The sequence below is a fragment of the Salvelinus sp. IW2-2015 genome, linkage group LG13 (genome assembly GCF_002910315.2).
Source record: "Salvelinus sp. IW2-2015 linkage group LG13, ASM291031v2, whole genome shotgun sequence".
In the NCBI taxonomy this organism is placed as follows: Eukaryota; Metazoa; Chordata; class Actinopteri; order Salmoniformes; family Salmonidae; genus Salvelinus; species Salvelinus sp. IW2-2015.
Window position 1 is genome coordinate 8,597,247 of NC_036853.1, and position 18,677 is coordinate 8,615,923.

General features: G+C 41.2%; 1 protein-coding gene across 4 annotated transcripts in view; it reads right to left on the reverse strand.

The window, feature by feature from the left end:
* Positions 1-11,844: 11,844 nt before the first annotated feature.
* Positions 11,845-18,677, reverse strand: part of LOC111971819 (transcriptional enhancer factor TEF-3-like) — a 33,751-nt gene continuing 26,918 nt past the window's right edge. For all 4 annotated transcript variants that reach the window (XM_023998627.2, XM_070446109.1, XM_070446110.1 and 1 more), the window contains exons 9-11: positions 14,821-14,961; positions 13,443-13,595; positions 11,845-12,853 (exon numbers count right to left, since the gene is read on the reverse strand). In XM_023998627.2, coding sequence (XP_023854395.2) covers positions 12,740-12,853; positions 13,443-13,595; positions 14,821-14,961 — 408 coding nt within the window. In that variant the 3' untranslated portion in view covers positions 11,845-12,739. The remainder of the gene's footprint in view (positions 12,854-13,442; positions 13,596-14,820; positions 14,962-18,677) is intronic.

The following is an 18,677-nucleotide window of genomic DNA, read 5'->3' on the forward strand; positions in this document are numbered from 1 at the left end:
TTGAAGCACCTTTCCCTGGCTTAGCCATCGCACCTCTGTGTGATAAGGCAAATCACCATGCTCCGTTTCTAACTCCGTCAGAAATGCCTTGAACTGGCGGGATGTTCAAACCTTTGGCTCTGATAAAGTTAACTGTGGCGCTGTGATGATGCTCATTACATGCTCCATTTTCAAGGCTTTACCGCACAACGCTTCCTGGTGTATGATACAATGATAAGCTGTCAGCTCACCTGTCGCGTTTTCCTCTTGCATCTTTTCCCGTATCTTCGCCACCAGTCCGCTCCTGTGTCCACACATCGCAGGTGCCTCCGTCGGTTGTCAAACCCACGAGTTTTTCCCAAGCAGCTCCATCTCATTTACACATCTTGACACCTCTTCATACAAATCATGCCCCGTAGTTGTGCCATGCATAGGACGTAAAGCCAAAAAACTCCTCTGTCACGCTTAGGCTGGAGTCCACTCCGCGGATGAAAATTGACAACTGGGCAATTTCAGAAATGTCGTGCTCTCATCCACAGCCAAGGAATATGCAATGAAATCTTTTCCCTTTTTCACAAGCTGCTCTTTTAGATTGATGGACAACTGGTCTACTCTCTCGGCAATGGTGTTTCTGCTCAGACTCACATTTAAAAAGAGTTGCCTTTTTTCTGGGCAAACTTCGTCACAAACTTTAATCATGCAGTTTTTGATGAAATCCCCCTCCGTAAATGGCCGGGCTGATTTAAGCGATCTCTTCTGCAAAATAAAACTGGCCTTGACAGCAGCCTGGCCTTGTGATTTGGCTTTTTTGAACAGAGGCCTGTCGAGATTTGAGGCCTCGTTTTTAATTCCTCTGCCTTTTGTAGCCTTTGTTCCAGTCCATATTCTTGTTTTTTCCGCGTGTTTCGTTTCATAATGTCGTCTCAGATTATACTCTTTCAGTACCGCCACACTTTCTCCACACAGAAGACACACAGGTTTTCCAGCTACCTCCGTGAACATATACTCCGACTCCCACCTTGTTTGAAACCCCCGGTTCTCAGTGTCCACCTTCCGTTTTGCTTTTTTCTTTGAAGTAAATTTAGCCCACTTTTGCTAAAATAGAAAATATAGGCTACTGATGGTGCCTTGAATACCGGTTTCTTTCATTTAATGTTCATGTTATGGGGATTTTTATATAAAGGAAATTTGTCTTTTGTGTCTGTTGAAAATTAAAGATTACTGACAGAGCCATAAGAAAATATTGCTTTATTTATCTGATCATATTGGAATATATTTGTTAGGTTTTCAGTAGGTTCAATTAGGTTCACTAGACTATATGCGTCATTTAACATTTTTTCAATGAACATTCGAACAGTCCGGCCCTCGGCTTGTAGCTAAATTTTTTATTTGGCCCTCCGTTCATTTGACTTTGACACCCCTGGGTTAGGACATCTACTTTGTGCATGACACAAGTAATTTTCCAACAATTGTTTACAGACAGATTATTTCACGTATAATTCACTGTATCACAATTCCAGTGGGTCAGAAGTTTACATACACTAAGTTGACTGTGCCATTAAACAGCTTGGAAAATGTCAAAAAATTATGTTATGGCTTTAGAAGCTTCTGATAGGCTAATTGACATCATTTGAGTCAATTGGAGGTGTACCTGGGGATGTATTTCAAGGCCTACCTTCACACTCAGTGCCTCTTTGCTTGACATCATGGGAAAATCAAAAGAAATCAGAGAAAAAAATTGTAGAACTCCACAAGTCTGGTTCATCCTTGGGAGGAATTTCCAAACGCCTGAAGATACCACACTCATCTGTACTAACAATAGTACACAAGTATAAACACCACGGGACCACACCATGGGACCACGCAGCCATCATACCGCTCAGGAAGGAGATGCGTTCTGTCTCCTAGAGATGAACGTACTTTGGTGCGAAAAGTGCAAATCAATCTCAGAATAACAGCAAAGGACCTTGTGAAGATGCTGGAGGAAACAGGTACAAAAGTATCTACATCCACAGTAAAACGAGTCCTATATCGACATAACCTGAAAGGCCGCTCAGCAAGGAAGAAGCCACTGCTTCAAAACTGCCATAAAAAAGCCAGACTACGGTTTGCAACTGCACATGGGGACAAAGATCGTACTTTTTGGAGAAATATCCTCTGGTCTGATGAAACAAAAATATAACTGTTTTGCCATAATGACCATCGTTATGTTAACAGGAGAAAGGGGGATGCTTGCAAGCTGAAGAACACCATCCCAACCATGAAGCATGGGGGTGGCAGCATCGTGTTGTGGGGGTGCTTTGCTGCAGGAGGGACTGGTGCACTTCACAAAATAGATGTCATCACGCGGGAGGAAAATTATGTGGATATATTGAAGCAACATCTCAAGACATCAGTCAGGAAGTTAAAGCTTGGTCACAAATGGGTCTTCCAAATGGACAATGACCCCAAGCAAACTTCCAATATTCTGGCAAAATGGCTTAAGGACAACAAAGTCAAGGTATTGGAGTGGCCATCACAAAGCCCTGACCTCAATCCTATAGAAAATCTGTGGGCAGAACTGAAAAAGCGCGTGCAAGCAAGGAGGCCTACAAACCTGACTCAGTTGCACCAGCTCTGTCAGGAGGAATGGGCCAAAATTCACCCAACTTATTGTGGGAAGCTTGTGGAAGGCTATCCGAAACGTTTGACCCAAGTTAAACAATTTAAAGGCAATGTTACCAAATACTAATTGAGTGTATGTAAACTTCTGACCCACTGGGAATATGATGAAAGAAATAAAAGCTGAAATAAATCATTCTCTCTACAATTATTCAGACATTTTACATTCTTAAAATAAGTGGTGATCATAAATTATCTAAGACAAGGATTTTTATTCTGATTAAATGTCAGTAATTGTGAAAAACTGAGTTTAAATGTATTTGGCTAAGGTGTATGTAAACTTCCGACTTCAACTGTATAGTGGTCTTATCCCTTTTAATGCTCATATGCTCATCCTTGAAAATTGACATAAGGTCTGAAATAGACACCAAAGTTGACATACTGTACAAACAATTATCTAGGCTATGTAAAACAAAATGATTGTTTGATCTACTGCTCTGATAACTAGCTAGCTAAAGTGTAGTCTTTTGCTAGCTAAAACAGAGAAAGGAGACGTAAGTTCATGGGTTGGGCACAAAGGTCTCTGAAGGCGCTCGTGAACTGTAGCTGACAGTGTTGGCTAGAGATGGCGTGCAGGAGATTGCTGTCTCAACGTCAACAGTGAAGAGGCGACTCCAGGATGCTGGCCTTCTAGGCAGAGTTCCTCTGTACAGTGTCTGTGTTCTTTTGCCCATCTTAATATTTTATTTGTATTGGTCAGTCTGAGATATGGCTTTTTCTCTGCAACTCTGCCTAGAAGGCAAGCATCCCGGAGTCGCCTCTTCACTGTTGACGTTGAGACTGGTGTTTTGCAGGTACTATTTAATGAAGCTGCCCGTTGAGGACTTGTGAGGCGTCTGTTTATCAAATTAGACACTCTAATGTACTTGTCTTGCTCAGTTGTGCACCGGGGCCTCCCACTCCTCTTTCTATTCTAAGAGCCAGTTTGTGCTGTTCTGTGAAGGGAGTAGTACATAGCGTTGTACGAGATCTTCAGTTTCTTGGCAATTTCTTGGATGGAATTGCCTTAATTTCTCAGAACAAGAATAGACTGACGAGTTTCAGAAGAAAGTGCTTTGTTTCTGGCCATTTTGAGCCTGTAATCAAACTCACAAACGCTGATGCTCCAGATAATCAACTAGTCTAAAGAAGGCCAGTTTTATTGCTTCTTTAATCAGGAGAACAGTTTTCAGCTGTGCTAACGCAACGTGCCATTGGAACACAGGAGTGATGGTTGCTGATAATGGGCCTCTGTACGCCAATGTAGATATTCCATAAAATAATCTGCCGTTTCCAACAATAGTCATTTACAACAACGTTTACACTGTATTTCTGATCAATTTGATGTTATGTGTGCTTTTCTTTTCTTTCTTTCAAAATCAAGGACATTTATAAGTGACCCAAAACTTTTGAATGGTAGTGTAGGTGTTCCTTTTGTCCAGGTGGGAAATGGCAGTGTGGAGTACAATAAAGATTTCATCATCTGTGGATCTGTTGGGGTGGTATGCAAATTGGAGTGGGTCTAGGGTTTGGGATAATGTTGTTAATGTGAGCCATGACCAGCCTTTCAAAGCACTTCATGGCTACAGACTTGAGTGCTACGGGTCAGTAGTCATTTAGGCAGGTTACCTTAGTATTCTTGGGCACAGGGACTATGGTGGTCTGCTTGAAACTTGTTGGTATTACAGACTCAGTCAGGGACAGGTTGAAAATGTCAGTGAAGACACTTGCCAGTTGGTCAGCTCATGCTCAGAGTACACGTTCTGGTAATCCGTCTGGCCCTGCGGTCTTGTGAATGTTGACCTGTTTAAAGGTCTTAATCACATCGGCTGCAGAGAGCGTGATCACACAGTCGCCCGGAACAGCTGATGGTCTCATGCATGTTTCAGTGTTACTTGCCTCGAAGCGAGCATGGAAGTAATTTAGCTCGTCTGGTAGGCTTGTGTCACTGGGCAGCTCGCGACTGTCCTTCCCTTTGTAGTCTGTAATAGTTAGCAAGCCCTGCCACATCCAACGAGCGTCGGAGCTGGTGCAGTACGATTCAATCTTGGTCCTGTATTGACGGTTTGCCTGTTTGATGGTTCGTCGGAGGGCATAGCAGGATTTCTTATAAGCTTCTGGGTTAGAGTCCCGCTCCTTGAAAGAGGCAGCTGTAGCCTTTAGCTGAGTGCGGATGTTGGCTTCTGGTTGGGGTATTTACGTACAGTCACTGTGGGGACGACGTCATTGACGCACTTATTGATGAAGTCAGTGACTGATGTGGTGTACTCCTCAATGCCATCGGAAGAATCCAGGAACATATTCCAGTCTGTGTTTGCAAAACAGTCCTGTTGCTTAGCATCTGCTTCATCTGATCTCTTTTTTATTGACCGAGTCACTGGTGCTTCCTGCTTTAGTTTTTGCTTGTAAGCAGGAATCAGGAGGATATAATTATGTTCAGATTTGCCAAATGGAGGGCAGGAGAGAGAGGTTTGTACACGTCTCTGTGTGTGAAGTAAAGGTGGTGTAGAGTTTTTTTCCCCTCTGGTTGCACATTTAATATGCTGGTAGAAATTAGGTTAGCATTATTAGCATTTAACATTTTTGAGAGTAAATTGAGGCAAATGTATTGAAACTCGCCTTGTTCGAGAGAGAATTACATGACTATCAAAATGTCAAGCCAGGGTAAGCCTACACAAAACACAGACCTTATATGAAGTTTATAAAATTCAAGATGCATAAATTAATTGGGAAAAAACAATTGGAACCATTACCGGGTTTTACCGCTAGGTTTTATTGGTATTATGACGCGTCCAATGTGCCCGTGCCCGACTATAGAGATCAATAGTAATGGAATCTTTTTGTAGGCACTAACTCCGCTATGGTTCGTTGTACAAAGCCTATGGGGAAATTAATAGAATTTTTGTAGGGTTTTTGGATAAATCTAGAAAATAAAGGATGTGCAAAACACAGGCTTAGGAGATCTTTTACATTTTGTTCTTTGTAAATTTTAAAGCATTTATGTAATATGAAAAAACACAAAGCACATAAAGGCTTCATAATAGAACAAAATAAACAAGATATCCTAAGTATGTGTTAAAGTCAGAACGAATTTTCAGCGTTTATCCCTAAACCCTATAATTTTCCTCATAGGAATGGCTGAATGAACCAGGGGTAACTAATTTCCATTCTTTTGGACTACAAGCTGGCGAGCTCTATAGCTAGTGGGAAACTGACGAAAAAGGGCATCGTCATGTTTCCTTGAGCTTCCTTCCTTTCTTTCTTGAGGTAATAACTGATCCGTATGTAATGAATATGAGAAAGGGGTTACTGCTATCATCAATCCAACGCTCTCAGGTCTGATAGCTTTAAGGAAGAGGAAAGGGGGATACATTTCAAAGAAATACAATGAAGTATGATAGGGCACATGAGAAGATTAGATCAATGAAATGCCTCTTGATGGGCGTTTAGAGTCATTTAGACATAAATTGTGTGGATTTTACATATTAATTGTACGGATCGCTAATTAGACCAACCATTTAGATTTTTGCAATGTTTAATATTGCTTTTTTATTTCTCATCAGACGTTTTGTTCAATGGAGCTTTTTAGCATCAGAAGATAGAAGACTGTGATCATGGAACACTGTCAAAAAAGAGAGAGAAGAGAGCAGGTAGAGACACCTTAATGTACAAGGTTATCAACATTTATTCTGTTGTGGATAAAATGTACATGATGTAAATGAATGATCTTTTCACTCAGTGCAAACTCCTCCCACCGGGGTAACCAGGGTAGCTGAGGGGATTTGATTATCTGGCCCGGGTAACCCCTGTGGGAGGAGTTTGCAGCGAGTAAAAAGTGATTTGTATTCGTTTTGGAACCGGGCTGCCTCCCGAGCGTGAGCCAGGTGCCCATTTCAAAGCCCACGGCGAAGTCGGCTCAAAACAAAGGTGACGTAGCCTAGGCTAGATTAAGCACGTGGAGTAATTGGGAATCTGTGTTCACATGAAAATGACTGCTTTATCTGCCTTTACAATGAAAACTAGTTAGAAAATGTGAACATACACTGAGTGTACAAAACATTAAGAACACCTTCCTAATATTGAGTTGTACCCCTTCATTTTGCCTTCAGAACAACATCAATTTGTCAGGGCTTGGACTCTACAAGATGTCAAAAGCGTCCTTTGGTGGGTGGACCATTCTTGATACAGAAGGGAAACTGTTGAGCGTGAAAGACCCATCAGCGTTGCAGTTCTTGACACAGACCGGTGTACCATACCCCATTCAAAGCCACTTAAATCTTTTGTCTTGCTATTTCAACTTCTGAATGGCACACATACACAATCCATGTCTCAATTGTCTCAAGGCTTAAAAATCCTTCCCTTCATCTACAGGGATTGACATGGATTTAACAAATGACATCAATAAGGGATTATAGCTTTCACCTGGTCAATCTATGTCATGGAAAGAGCAGGTGTTCTTAATGTTTTGTACACATTGTATATTTTATGGAAAAGAGATATGTTTCTGGATGATGTGCCATGCTGCCTTGTTGACAAAATGACTGAATGGTGCAGTTTACTGTTCTATTAGAGAAGGGCACTCCTCCCTCAACACTTTTGCCCGTTCATGTCACAGGCCACAGACTGTGGCACCACGGCTCAGATTAATAGAACTCTCACTGTTTCCCGTGTGAGTCCTCATGTGTATCTTTTGATGTCCAATTGGATTGAAGCCTGGCCACAATTAGGGCAGTAACATAGCCTGATTTCTCCTCTGTGTGAATCCAAATGGTCATTTTCAAATAGTGCCTGTAGCTTTTCCCACAATGACTGCAATGTTATTATTTCTCCCCTGTGTGAATCCTTCTGAGATATTTCCGAGTTCCACTCTGATTGAATGTTTTGCCACAATCGGGGCAGTGATATGATTTCTCCCCTGTGTGGCTCCTCATGTGCACTGTAAGTTCATTGTTTAAGGTGAACCATTTACTACAAATATGACAACAAAACCTGCAAACAATCTGCAATGTGAACTTGTTTCCAGGTGACTACTTCACGAAGCTGGTTGAGAGAATGCCAAGAATGTGCAAAGCTGTCAAGGCAAAGGGAGGCTACTTTGAAGAATCTCAAATATGCTTCTACACCTGCATTGCTTGCTGTTTGGGGTTTTAGGCTGGGTTTCTGTACAGCACTCCGAGATATTAGCTGATGTACGAAGGGCTATATAAAATACATTTGATTGATTGATTGAAATATGTGTAACACTTTTTTGGTTACTATATGAATGTGTTATTTCCTATTTTTGATATATTCACTATTATTCAGACACAGCATACTCTTGAATACAGGGTGGGTGTCATTTCAGTCAGAAATATAATTAATATAATTAACGGATCCCTTTAGACAACTACAATCAATGAAAATGTAAATGAATTGAAATTTTAAGTTTCAATTAGCACCACAAATCTTGAATGGGAATGTCTATTCTATTATCAGGTATGAAGGTAAGCCCCAGATGCAGACCACGTCAAATAAACAATAGTTTAATATTCCAACAGGGACAGGCAATAGACAGGTCAAGGCAGGCAGGGGTCAGTAAACCAGAGGTGGGGCAATAGTACCAGACGGCAGGCAGGCTCAGGGTACGGCAGAGGTCGGTAATCCAGAGAGGGGCAAAGGTACAGGTCATCAGGCAGGCTCAGGGGCAGGCAGGCGGGCTCGGAATCAGGACAGGTGAAGGTCAAAACCAGGAGGGCGAGAAAAGAGAGACTGAAAAAAGCCGGCGCTGAGACACAAACTACTGGTTGACTTGAACAAACAAGACGAATTGGCAATAGACAAACAGAGAACACAGGTATAAATACACAGAGGATAATGGGGAAGATAGGCGACACCTGGAGGGGGTGGAGACAATCACAAAGACAGGTGAAACAGATCAGGGTGTGACAGCTATGGAAGACTGCCAATATCATTTTAAACAATGTTTATTCCCATTTAAGACAACATTCTCTGATGGGTGGACAACCATCTTTGTGGTACCATTTGTAAGTTTACATTTCAATTTTAGTCAAATTTATCAGCCAAACATGACACCCACTGTGTATTCAAGATTATGATGTGTCTCAACCATAGCAGGCACAACACATACTCCTCAGATGATGTGACATCTGTATGAATTCATACACAAATCATTAGGGCTGTATGTATTTTTAGATATTGGCCTATTGTAAATGTGTATTATTGAAGCATCACCATCTTTCTTGCAAAAATAAATACAAATGCACACCACTTTAAGCTACATATTCATTTGAAAGAGGTAATGCATTTCCTATTGATCAGCACAACAATTGATAAAACCATTTATTTTATCTAGTGATCCAACAATGATTTGGTTATTTATTAGCCATAATAAAACTAACTATTCGTTCTAAATGTGAAGTGGTAATCTGATCTCTTATTTAAACTCAGCTTGCAAGCTTATCATGACGTTTGCACCTACTCATAATTACTTATCTTAACCCAAAATTGGTTTAGGCCTACTCTAATAGCTGCATTGTACACAAACAAATTGACACAGCTTGATTTTAGATTTTTACTTTCAAAATCCACAAGTAAAACGTACAGTTTCACAGAAATGTTCTCCAAAATGTTTATTTTTGAAAAATTGAAGATTTTTGGCAGATTTAATATAAACGGCGGTTTGGCTGACTTAAGAAACTTATTAAAATAACTACTTTATTTGGCACTTAGGAACTTACTATGGGCATTTATTTAACTTATTTAACATATTGAGATGAGAAAACATGTTTTAATTGGAATTGGGCTGCCTGAGTAAACGCAGCCTTAGACTTTGACCAACAATAGGTTGATATACTTTACCTTAAAACCAGGAACACAGATAACGTGGGCAGTGTTTATTATAGCCTTGAAGTCCACCTTTTGGTATTTTTTACCAGTTTCCATCTTTGTACAGCAAAACATGTAATAATTATTGATTGGGCTTACATGCCACTGTGATAGAAAGCCGAAGCTCTTTACAGTGTAAGTGGGAAACACCACCCTAACCCTACTTAGCCTACATACTCTTGAAATAAGTGCACCCATTTCAAGTCCCATCTTCTTCAACTTCATTGAGAAACATTCAATTGTTAGTTAGTACTTCAACATTAATGAACTGAAATGATCTGTCTTTGAACATACTGCCTTCTAGTTCATTCCAGCAGCATGTTTCTCTTTGGCTTTTGTTTGTCTTTCCCATGGTGGCATTAATTCATCTTTGTGCCGACAACTTGAGAACACCATTGAATTGAAAACCTTTACTCACCCAAGTGAGTTTTTTTTCCCTGTCTAAGGTTATGCATCTGTTGAAGATCAAGAGTGTGACATATTACTACTAGAATGAAAGGGTTGTAGGGAAACAAACAACTTTGCTCTATCAAATAGAATAACTCTGTGCTTGGAATCGAATCCATTAGCTAGCTAATTTTAGATGAGTAGCAAAAGTTAGCTATTAGATATCTCGAAAAGAAAAGACAACATCCTTTTGCGCCAAACTTTTGTCCTTTTTCAATGTTAGGAACTTTAGTGACGTTGACAATTCTTGTTCCCGAATGTATTTAGTTACTTGGTCCTCAAACGAACTCGAGAAATACAGTGCCTTAAGAAAGAATTCACACCCCTTTACTTTTACACATGTTGTGTTACAGCCTGAATTAAACATTTATTACATTTACATATTTGGTCACTGGCCTACACATAATACCCCATAATGTCAAAGTTGAATTATTTTTTATAAATGTTTTACATAGGCTTCCTTCCTAACTCAGTTGCCCAGAGAGAAAGGAAACCGCTAAGGGGTATACTACAATGAGGCCAATGGTGACCTTCCAGACTTTAATGGCTGTGATAGAAAACTGAGGATGGATCAACAACATTGTAGTTACATTACTGAGTACCACTCTCCATATTTTCAAGCATAGTGGTGGCTGCATCATGGTATGGGTATGCTTGTAATCATTAAGGACTGGGGGGATTAATGGAATGGTATTAAGCACAGGCAAAATCCTAGAGGAAAACCTGGTTCTGTCTGCTTTCCACCAGACACTGGGAGAGGAATTCATCTTTCAGCAGGACTATAACCTAAAACACAAGGCCAAATCTACACTGGAGTTGCTTACCAAGAAGATGTTTCTTAGTGGGAGAGATACAGTTTTGACATAAATCTACTTGAAAATCTATTGCAAGACTTTAAAATAGTTGTCTAGCAATGACCAACAATCAATTTGACAGCTTGAAAAATAATGGGCAAATGTTGCACAATCCAGGTGTGCACAGCTCTTAGAGACCTACCCAGAAAGACACAGCTGTGCTTCTACAAAGTATTGACTCAGGGGTGTGAATACTTATGTAAATGAGATATTTCTCTATTACATTTGTATTAAATTTGCAAACATTTCTTAAAACATGCTTTCACTTTTCATTATGAGGTATTGTGTGTAGATGGGTGAGAATAAAATTATTTAATCCATTTGGAATACAAGCTGTAACACATGTGGAATAAGTAATGGGGTATGAATACTTTCTGAAGGCACTGTTTAGATAGGTAAACTGACAACTTCTCGAAAACAATATGCACTCTTCAATGGGGCAGAAGACCGGTGTGTTGTGATTCTGGATGGCCAGATAGCTACCAACAATGACAAGAAACTGCCATGTGGGGAATCGTAAGTGACTCATTTAATCTTGTCCTTAACACCATGTCTTGTTTTGAGATATTTTGTCAGATTTCATGTTAGGTGCTCCTTTTGCACATTTATTTGTGTCACACTCCCTCATCTGATTGGTCGAGTAGGTGGGCCTTCTGACTTTGTGACTGTGGGAACTAGTGACGACCTGAGGTGTCTCACTTCATCTTCTGTCTCTGGTATTGCTCTAGCGTCGATCACAATGGGCTTGTTCGACATTGCTACTGACAGACTGATCTACAAATAACCTTGCACCATACACAACTACTCGTTATCATTTGTAGATCAGTCAGTCACAATTTACCGATGATACATTACGGTTTTGATCATGTCGAACACGGCCTCTGAGCTAATATGGTCAAATAACCGCGAAAGTAGTAGAAAACACTTTTTTTGCTGTATCGCCACTCTGCACTGAGATGCAGTGCCTTAGACCGCTGCTCCACTCAGCAGCCCCAACATGGATGCATTTTATATCGTTATGTTTGAAACTTACCTGAACTCATTTTTATCATCGTTTTATTACAGGTATAACAATTGTAGTATGACATGTTCATATATTAGTCTCAATAGATCACATTAAGAACAAAAATCAAGCAACCTGATCTGTTAAGTATGATATGTGAAGGGTATTTCCATCTTAAACTTCAGTTCAGTGCCAAAAATAGATTACAACAGTTTCTTCATACTGTAGCTAGTCATCTTCAATTACAGATAGCAGATTCAAGCAGAGGTATCTACTATATGCGAGTTGTGCTCAATTTCATTCAACAATAGTCCAAAACATTTAATTTGATCATCAAACCAGGTGGATACAATATTTATTTAAATCATAATCTTCACTCTCATTTTCTTCAATAGAGATTATTTTTCAGGGGAGATGGCTGTGGTACTGTACATATTTTTACTCAAATAATACAAACATTGGCACCAAAACAATACTATAAATGTGCAGTCTTGCTTCCAGTTCTCCTTTCGTCCTCTTTCCCTGTGTGTAATATACATTAGAAGTCACTAGGTGGAGCCCATGGACAAAAAACAAATACCGCTCATGCAGCTGTCTAAAATGAAACTAAATCAAAACAAGCAAGCACTAGTAATATGAGATGAAAAACAACAATTTCTCATGCATTGTCTTGACATTTGGCTCCTCTTGTACATCCAGATATACCACAATGAAGGTTCCCACCCTCTGCTCCTCTCTTTCACATAACACAGTGGTATAGTTCACTCCAGCTCCCAGGCCAACTCTTCCACATTAGTTTCAGTGGGCAAGCAACCCGCCCAGTGCTTCTTTGGGTCCTGACAGACAATCGTATTGTGCTTGCAGCGTACAGAGGAGCTTGTCCATGGTTGGGGTGTTGTTGGCCTATAGTGGTTCTGTCCACAGGGCTGTCTCAGTCTTTGACCAGCCGGTAAATATGGTGCTGGGCTCCATGCTCACTAGTAGACACCTCAAAGACATAGGCTATACACAGCAGGGTCTCCAGTGTGTCCCTGTTGATCACAACCTGCAGAGACAGACCCACATGCACAGTCCTTTTACACCACTAGCTATAATACTACTACACACATTTCTCAAAAATATACATTTTTAAGCAATACAAATGATTTATTATTTTGCCTACAGGTCGGTCTCATCTCTCACTGACAGAGTGGTACAAGCAATTACACAAAAGCGAACTGTCAAAATGCATGAGCTCCTTTTGAGAACAATACTTTCACCATATCATTGTCCTATCCCTAAAAGAAGCACTTGATGCATAATACATAGCATTGATACATGTGTGTGCAGCTCATGTTTAATATGGGCTAAATCAGCCCATTGAGAACCTAATAACATGTTGCGATGTGATCTGCTGTGTGGGTTCAATATGGTCATTGTGTCTGGACTGCAGTTGCCAATGGAATGAACAGTGAGTTTGAACCCTTATATTGATGACCACATTGTTACTATGGTGGTACTCTCCTTGCTCCCGTTTCCCGTTCCTTGCTCTCAATCTCTTCTGCATTAAACTCTTCAAGCAGGTGGTTGACAAGTGAACAGTTGTCTGCTACAATATTTTAAATGATAGCTGGTAATTGTGTGTGCGCCTTTACCTGTAGGATGGTGAAGTTCTCCAGTACACTGTTCATCATGTACTTCTCTGGCAGGTGCTTGAGCTTGTGGATGAAGTTGATCATGTATTCACACAGTGGGGACCGGTGGATCCTGAACACATACCGCCCATTCTCAAACCGCGCATACTCCGTCTGGGGACACACACAATGTATCCAATATATGATATACTGTATGTTCAATATACCAGGACATGGTCCTAGAGATATCACATTAAAAATACATTATAGCTCTCATAGATGAAATGAAAGGTATGTCATATGTACCTGATAGATAACACTAATTATAAACTGGGTGGGTCGAGCCCTGAATGCCGATTGGCTGACAGTCGTGGTATATCAGGCCGTATACTACGGGTATGACAAAACATTTATTTTGAATGATCTAATGACGTTGGTAACCAGTTTATAAAGCAATAAGGCACCTCGGGTGTTTGTGGTATATGGTCAATATACCACAGCTAAGGCCTGTATCCAGGCACTCCGTGTTGCGTCGTGCTTAAGAACAACCCTTAGCCGTGGTATATTGGCCATATACCACAAACACCCGAGGTACCTTATTGCTTAAATATAGTCTATAGATAATAGCTACCATAATCACTGTTGAATGTCATTACATTATAGTAATGACTGGCCTGGCTTCCCATCAATATCCGTGTGAATATGTGTATGTGTTTGAGTGTTGTACAACACATCTCTGTAGGGATAACAGTGATGCTGTGGTGGACAGGCAACACAGAACACTGGTGTTCTGGCCCAAATGGCATCCTATTCCCTATAGTGTGCACTACTTTTGACCCGGACCTATAGGGCTCTGGCCAAAAGTAGTGCACTAACTAGGGAATAGGGTGCCATTTGGGACAGTGAGTCAGGGTGAGGAGTGTAAGTGTTGTCTTGTGATGGTCTGTTCTGGACCACAGAGCAGGGAATAGTGAGTTGAATCCATCACAGCCACTGGTTGGGTTATTATTCATTCTCAGAGGGAAAATAACCACAGTCATTGACCTCAAATGTTGACCCCGCCTATCAGTTCAACTGTCAATCATTCAAATCCCCTTATATTTTAGTACCAGGTCAAATTCTTACCTGGTTAAATAAGTCTACCAGCATAGTAGAACCTGTGTTCTATCAGCAGTCAAGACTCAGTGAAGTGTGGAGAGATAACAGGTCTAAAACATCTATTTTTTTATGCCAATCCTGGACCCAAAGCTCTACATAATCCATATCCATTTCTGTTACTGTATCTACTGTACCTAGTCTTTATCTGCATCTATGGTATGTATTTCTTAGTTGTTTTTTTACAAGTACTTTTTAGTCTCTACTGATGGCGCTAGAGTAATCCTTCTGGTGTCTCTCTCACCTCTACTTTCTCCACCACCTGCTTTCCGAAGGAGCAGACCTTAGTGGAGGAGGTGATGATCATGTTCTCAGAGCTCTCGTACTGACTGGACACGCCGTAGAAGAAACCTCTGTCTTCCTGCAGGTTGGCACTCAGATCAGCCTGCACAGAGAGAGAGGAACCACACAGTCAACAACAACAGAACAACCTGCACAGAGAGAGAGGAGCCACACAGTCAACAACAACCTCCCCCCCGCTATCTTTTATTGAACAGATAGGACAGTACAGGAAAGACAGGAGGTCCACACAGACCACACACACAACCTGTCAGTCTTAGCAAGAGGATAAGGCATTGTTCGAACAACCTGCAACCTGCCAGTCTAAGACGAGACACATTTTCAGTTCTGGACAGTTCAATCAAAAACCTCAACAGAAATCTACTTCAGTCGTTATACATCAAGCTTTCTTTCAGTAATGTCCGGTTCTTATAATTTAATAGACTTTGTTTCAAGGAACAGGGAAAAGTGTATGTGTGTCTGTTGGCTTTCTGAAACGTGTTACCCAAAATGTGTGATGGCTCAACAAAGCCTGCGACTAACGCTCTGCAAAGCCAAGCAGCATCTATTGGCCTGGCCTGTGTTGACTTAATTTAGGCTGCCAATCCCGCCTCTGCATTCCCAAGATGCTGTGTCTAGCTGTGGCGTTAGTGCCAGACGGGACTCTCTCTTCGTCAGGTGCATCCAACTTCATGTCTGTCTAAGGCAGAATCTGCCCCTAGTCACCGATACTGGGTCAGATATATTTTTATCCCTCCTAATGGTTAAGGGAATGATGGGGGTGAGGGTAATCTGATGCTATATAATATTTTACATCGAGATGAGGCGTCATCTCTGTCATGGTAGAGGAGTACAGACACGGAGGGCTTTACCTTTTCCCCTCTCAGGCCCTTGTCTCCTAATGGGCCATTAATACAGCGCTCAGCCTCTCTTCATCGCCCCGCTCCTCGTCTTCATCCCTCGCTCCTGTGATTCTCTCATTTGTCTTCATCCCCGGGGCCCAGTGACCCTCCCCGAACCTGCGCTCCCCACTTCCCTAACGGCCTGCGAGGGAATTCATCCAATTATAATCAACAGCCCTCAATTGGCTGATTAGATCAGCCAGGCCGGGCTCCTGTGTAACAATTTACAAGGGCCGGCTCAAATCGGATTCTCCGGGCACTTCAAAGGCGCGAGACAATCCGTTAGGACAGGGCCACGGGCGCTGTGGGGAGAAGGCAGGGCTGGTCGGGGAGCTGGAAATTCAATCTAGAATGCCATAGCTTTGGAGACGGGCCAGCAGCCTGTCACCGTCACCATGACAACTAGCCAGAGCCTCAGGACGCCCCCAAGTCATGCCCGGGTGGCTGGCTGGCCGCCTCGAATGAACTGGGTTTTCTTTCTCACTTTATGAAGGAGGAAGAAGGAAACGAGGTATAAGTCACCTCAGATAAGGTTGCTGTATTTTTATTTCTTTTTTGCACTCAGCGTGGCTGTTGAAATGTCCAGATGTTGGTTGGTTGTTTGTCTGTGTGTGTGTGTTTTGTCATGGGTGTCATGAGGGTTGGAGAGCCCCCTCCGTACAATCAGACCCACTATAATAAGATATGTTGAGGTGATGCATCTGGCACTAGCAGCAGTCATATGGGCTTGTTTCTCCAGTCAGTCCGGGATAGCTGCATACAGTGCCTTCAGAAAGTATTCATAACCCTTGACGTTCCACATTTTGCCACTACAGCCTGAATTTAAACTGGATTAAATAGATTTGTCACCCACCTACACACAATACCCCATAATGACAAAGGAAAAACATGTTTTTAGAAGTTTCTGCAAATGTATTGAACATGAAATACAGAAATCTCTGATTTACATATTTATTCACAACCCTGAGTCAATACATGTTAGAATCACCGTTGGCAGCGATTACAGCTGTGAGTCTTTCTGGGTAAAGAATTATTCAAGCTCTGTCAAGTTGGTTATTGATCATTGCTAGACAGACATTTTCAAGTCTTGCCATTGATTTCCATGCCGATTTAAGTCAAAACTGTAACTAGGTCGCTCAGGAACATTCAATGTTGTCTTGATAAGCAACTCCAGTGTATATTTGGCCTTGTGTTTAAGGTTATTGTCCTGCTGAAAGGTGAATGTCTCTTAGTGTCTGTTGGAAAGCAGACGGAACAAGGATTTTGCCCGTGCTTAGCGCTATTCCATTTCTTTTTGTTGTAAAAATAACTCACTAGTCCTTGCCAATGACAAGCATACCCATAACATGATGCAGCCACCACCATGCTTAAAAATGTGAAGAGTGGTACTCAGTGATGTGTTATGTAGTATTTTCCCCAAACACAACACTTTGTATTCAGGACAAAAAGTTCATTTCTTTGCCACATTTTTTGCAGGATTACTTTAGTGCCTTATTGCAAACAGGATGCATGTTTTGGAATATTTTTATTATGTACAGGCTTCCTTCCTTTCGCTCTGTCAATTAGGTTAGTATTGTGGAGTAACTACAATGTTGATCCAGTTTTCTCCTATCAAAACCATTCAACTGTTTTAAAGTCACCATTGGCCTTATGGTGAAATCCCTGAGTGTTTTTCCTTCCTCTCTGGCATCGGAGTTAAGGATGCCTGTATCTTTGTAGTGACTGGGTGTATTGATAAACCATCCAAAGTGTAACTAATAACTTCATCATGCTCAAAGGGATATTCAATGTCTGCTTTTTTAAAATTTATACCCATCTACCAATAGGTGTCCTTCTTTGCGAGGCATTGGAAAACCTCTCTTGTCTTTGTGGTTGAATCTGTGTTTGAAATTCACTGCCTGACTGAGGAACATTTCTGGTAATTGTATGTGTGGGGTGCAGACATGTGGTAGTCCAAAAAAAAAATGTTAAACACCATTATTGCACACAGAGTGAGTCTATACAACTTATGTGACTTGTTAAGCACATTTTTACTCATGAACTTATTTAGGCTTGACATAACAAAGGGGTTGAATACTTATTGACTCTGGACATATTAGCTTTTCATTTGTAATTCATTTACAAGAATTTATAAAAACATAATTCCAATTCCACATAATTCCACAAAATCTAAATTTAATCAATTTTAAATTCAGGCTGTAACACAACAAAATGAGGAAAAAATTAAGGGGTGTGAATACTTTCTGAAGGTACTATATGTCATGGGTGCCGGAGTCTATCAGAGCTCTGACATGAAGTAAGCGGGTGTCATATTGATGAAAGGCTTGTTGGACACAATGGGTTTCTGTCACTCACTGATGTGTTTTCTCTCTCTACAATAAATAACTTCACAAAAGAGCATGTGAGGGTGACTAACACATCATGTACAAGCCAACTAGGGGAGAGATCATAATGGAATATAGAGTTGGGATGTAAAGGTGTGACTGGAAACATGATAATCAAGCTCTGAAAATCTCCATTCTGTAGAATAGAGCCTGTATAAGTTGTGTTTCTGAAGTAAGTTATCCACATGGCAAAGAAGTGGTCAGAGGAGATGGACACAGTGGACTCTGTTCTCTCTCTCATGTCCTTTTCTAACTACCCCTGCATCCCAGCTCCTCGTAACACTACACACACACTTTTCTCCCTTACACTCTCTCTCTCTCTCAGAGGGACCTATAAATAAGTGGATCCAGCCTAATAGCGAGGGGACAGGTGCCCAGGCTCAGATTTCCCCAGTGAAAGAGAAGCCCTGCCACTCTCGCACCAAAGGCTGCGGTCACACACGCTACAATGTGCCCTCTACCCACTGGACCCATGGGCAGAAAACAGCCAGGTCTTAATCAATGCCTTAATTTCCTTCAAACTGAAATCGTTACTA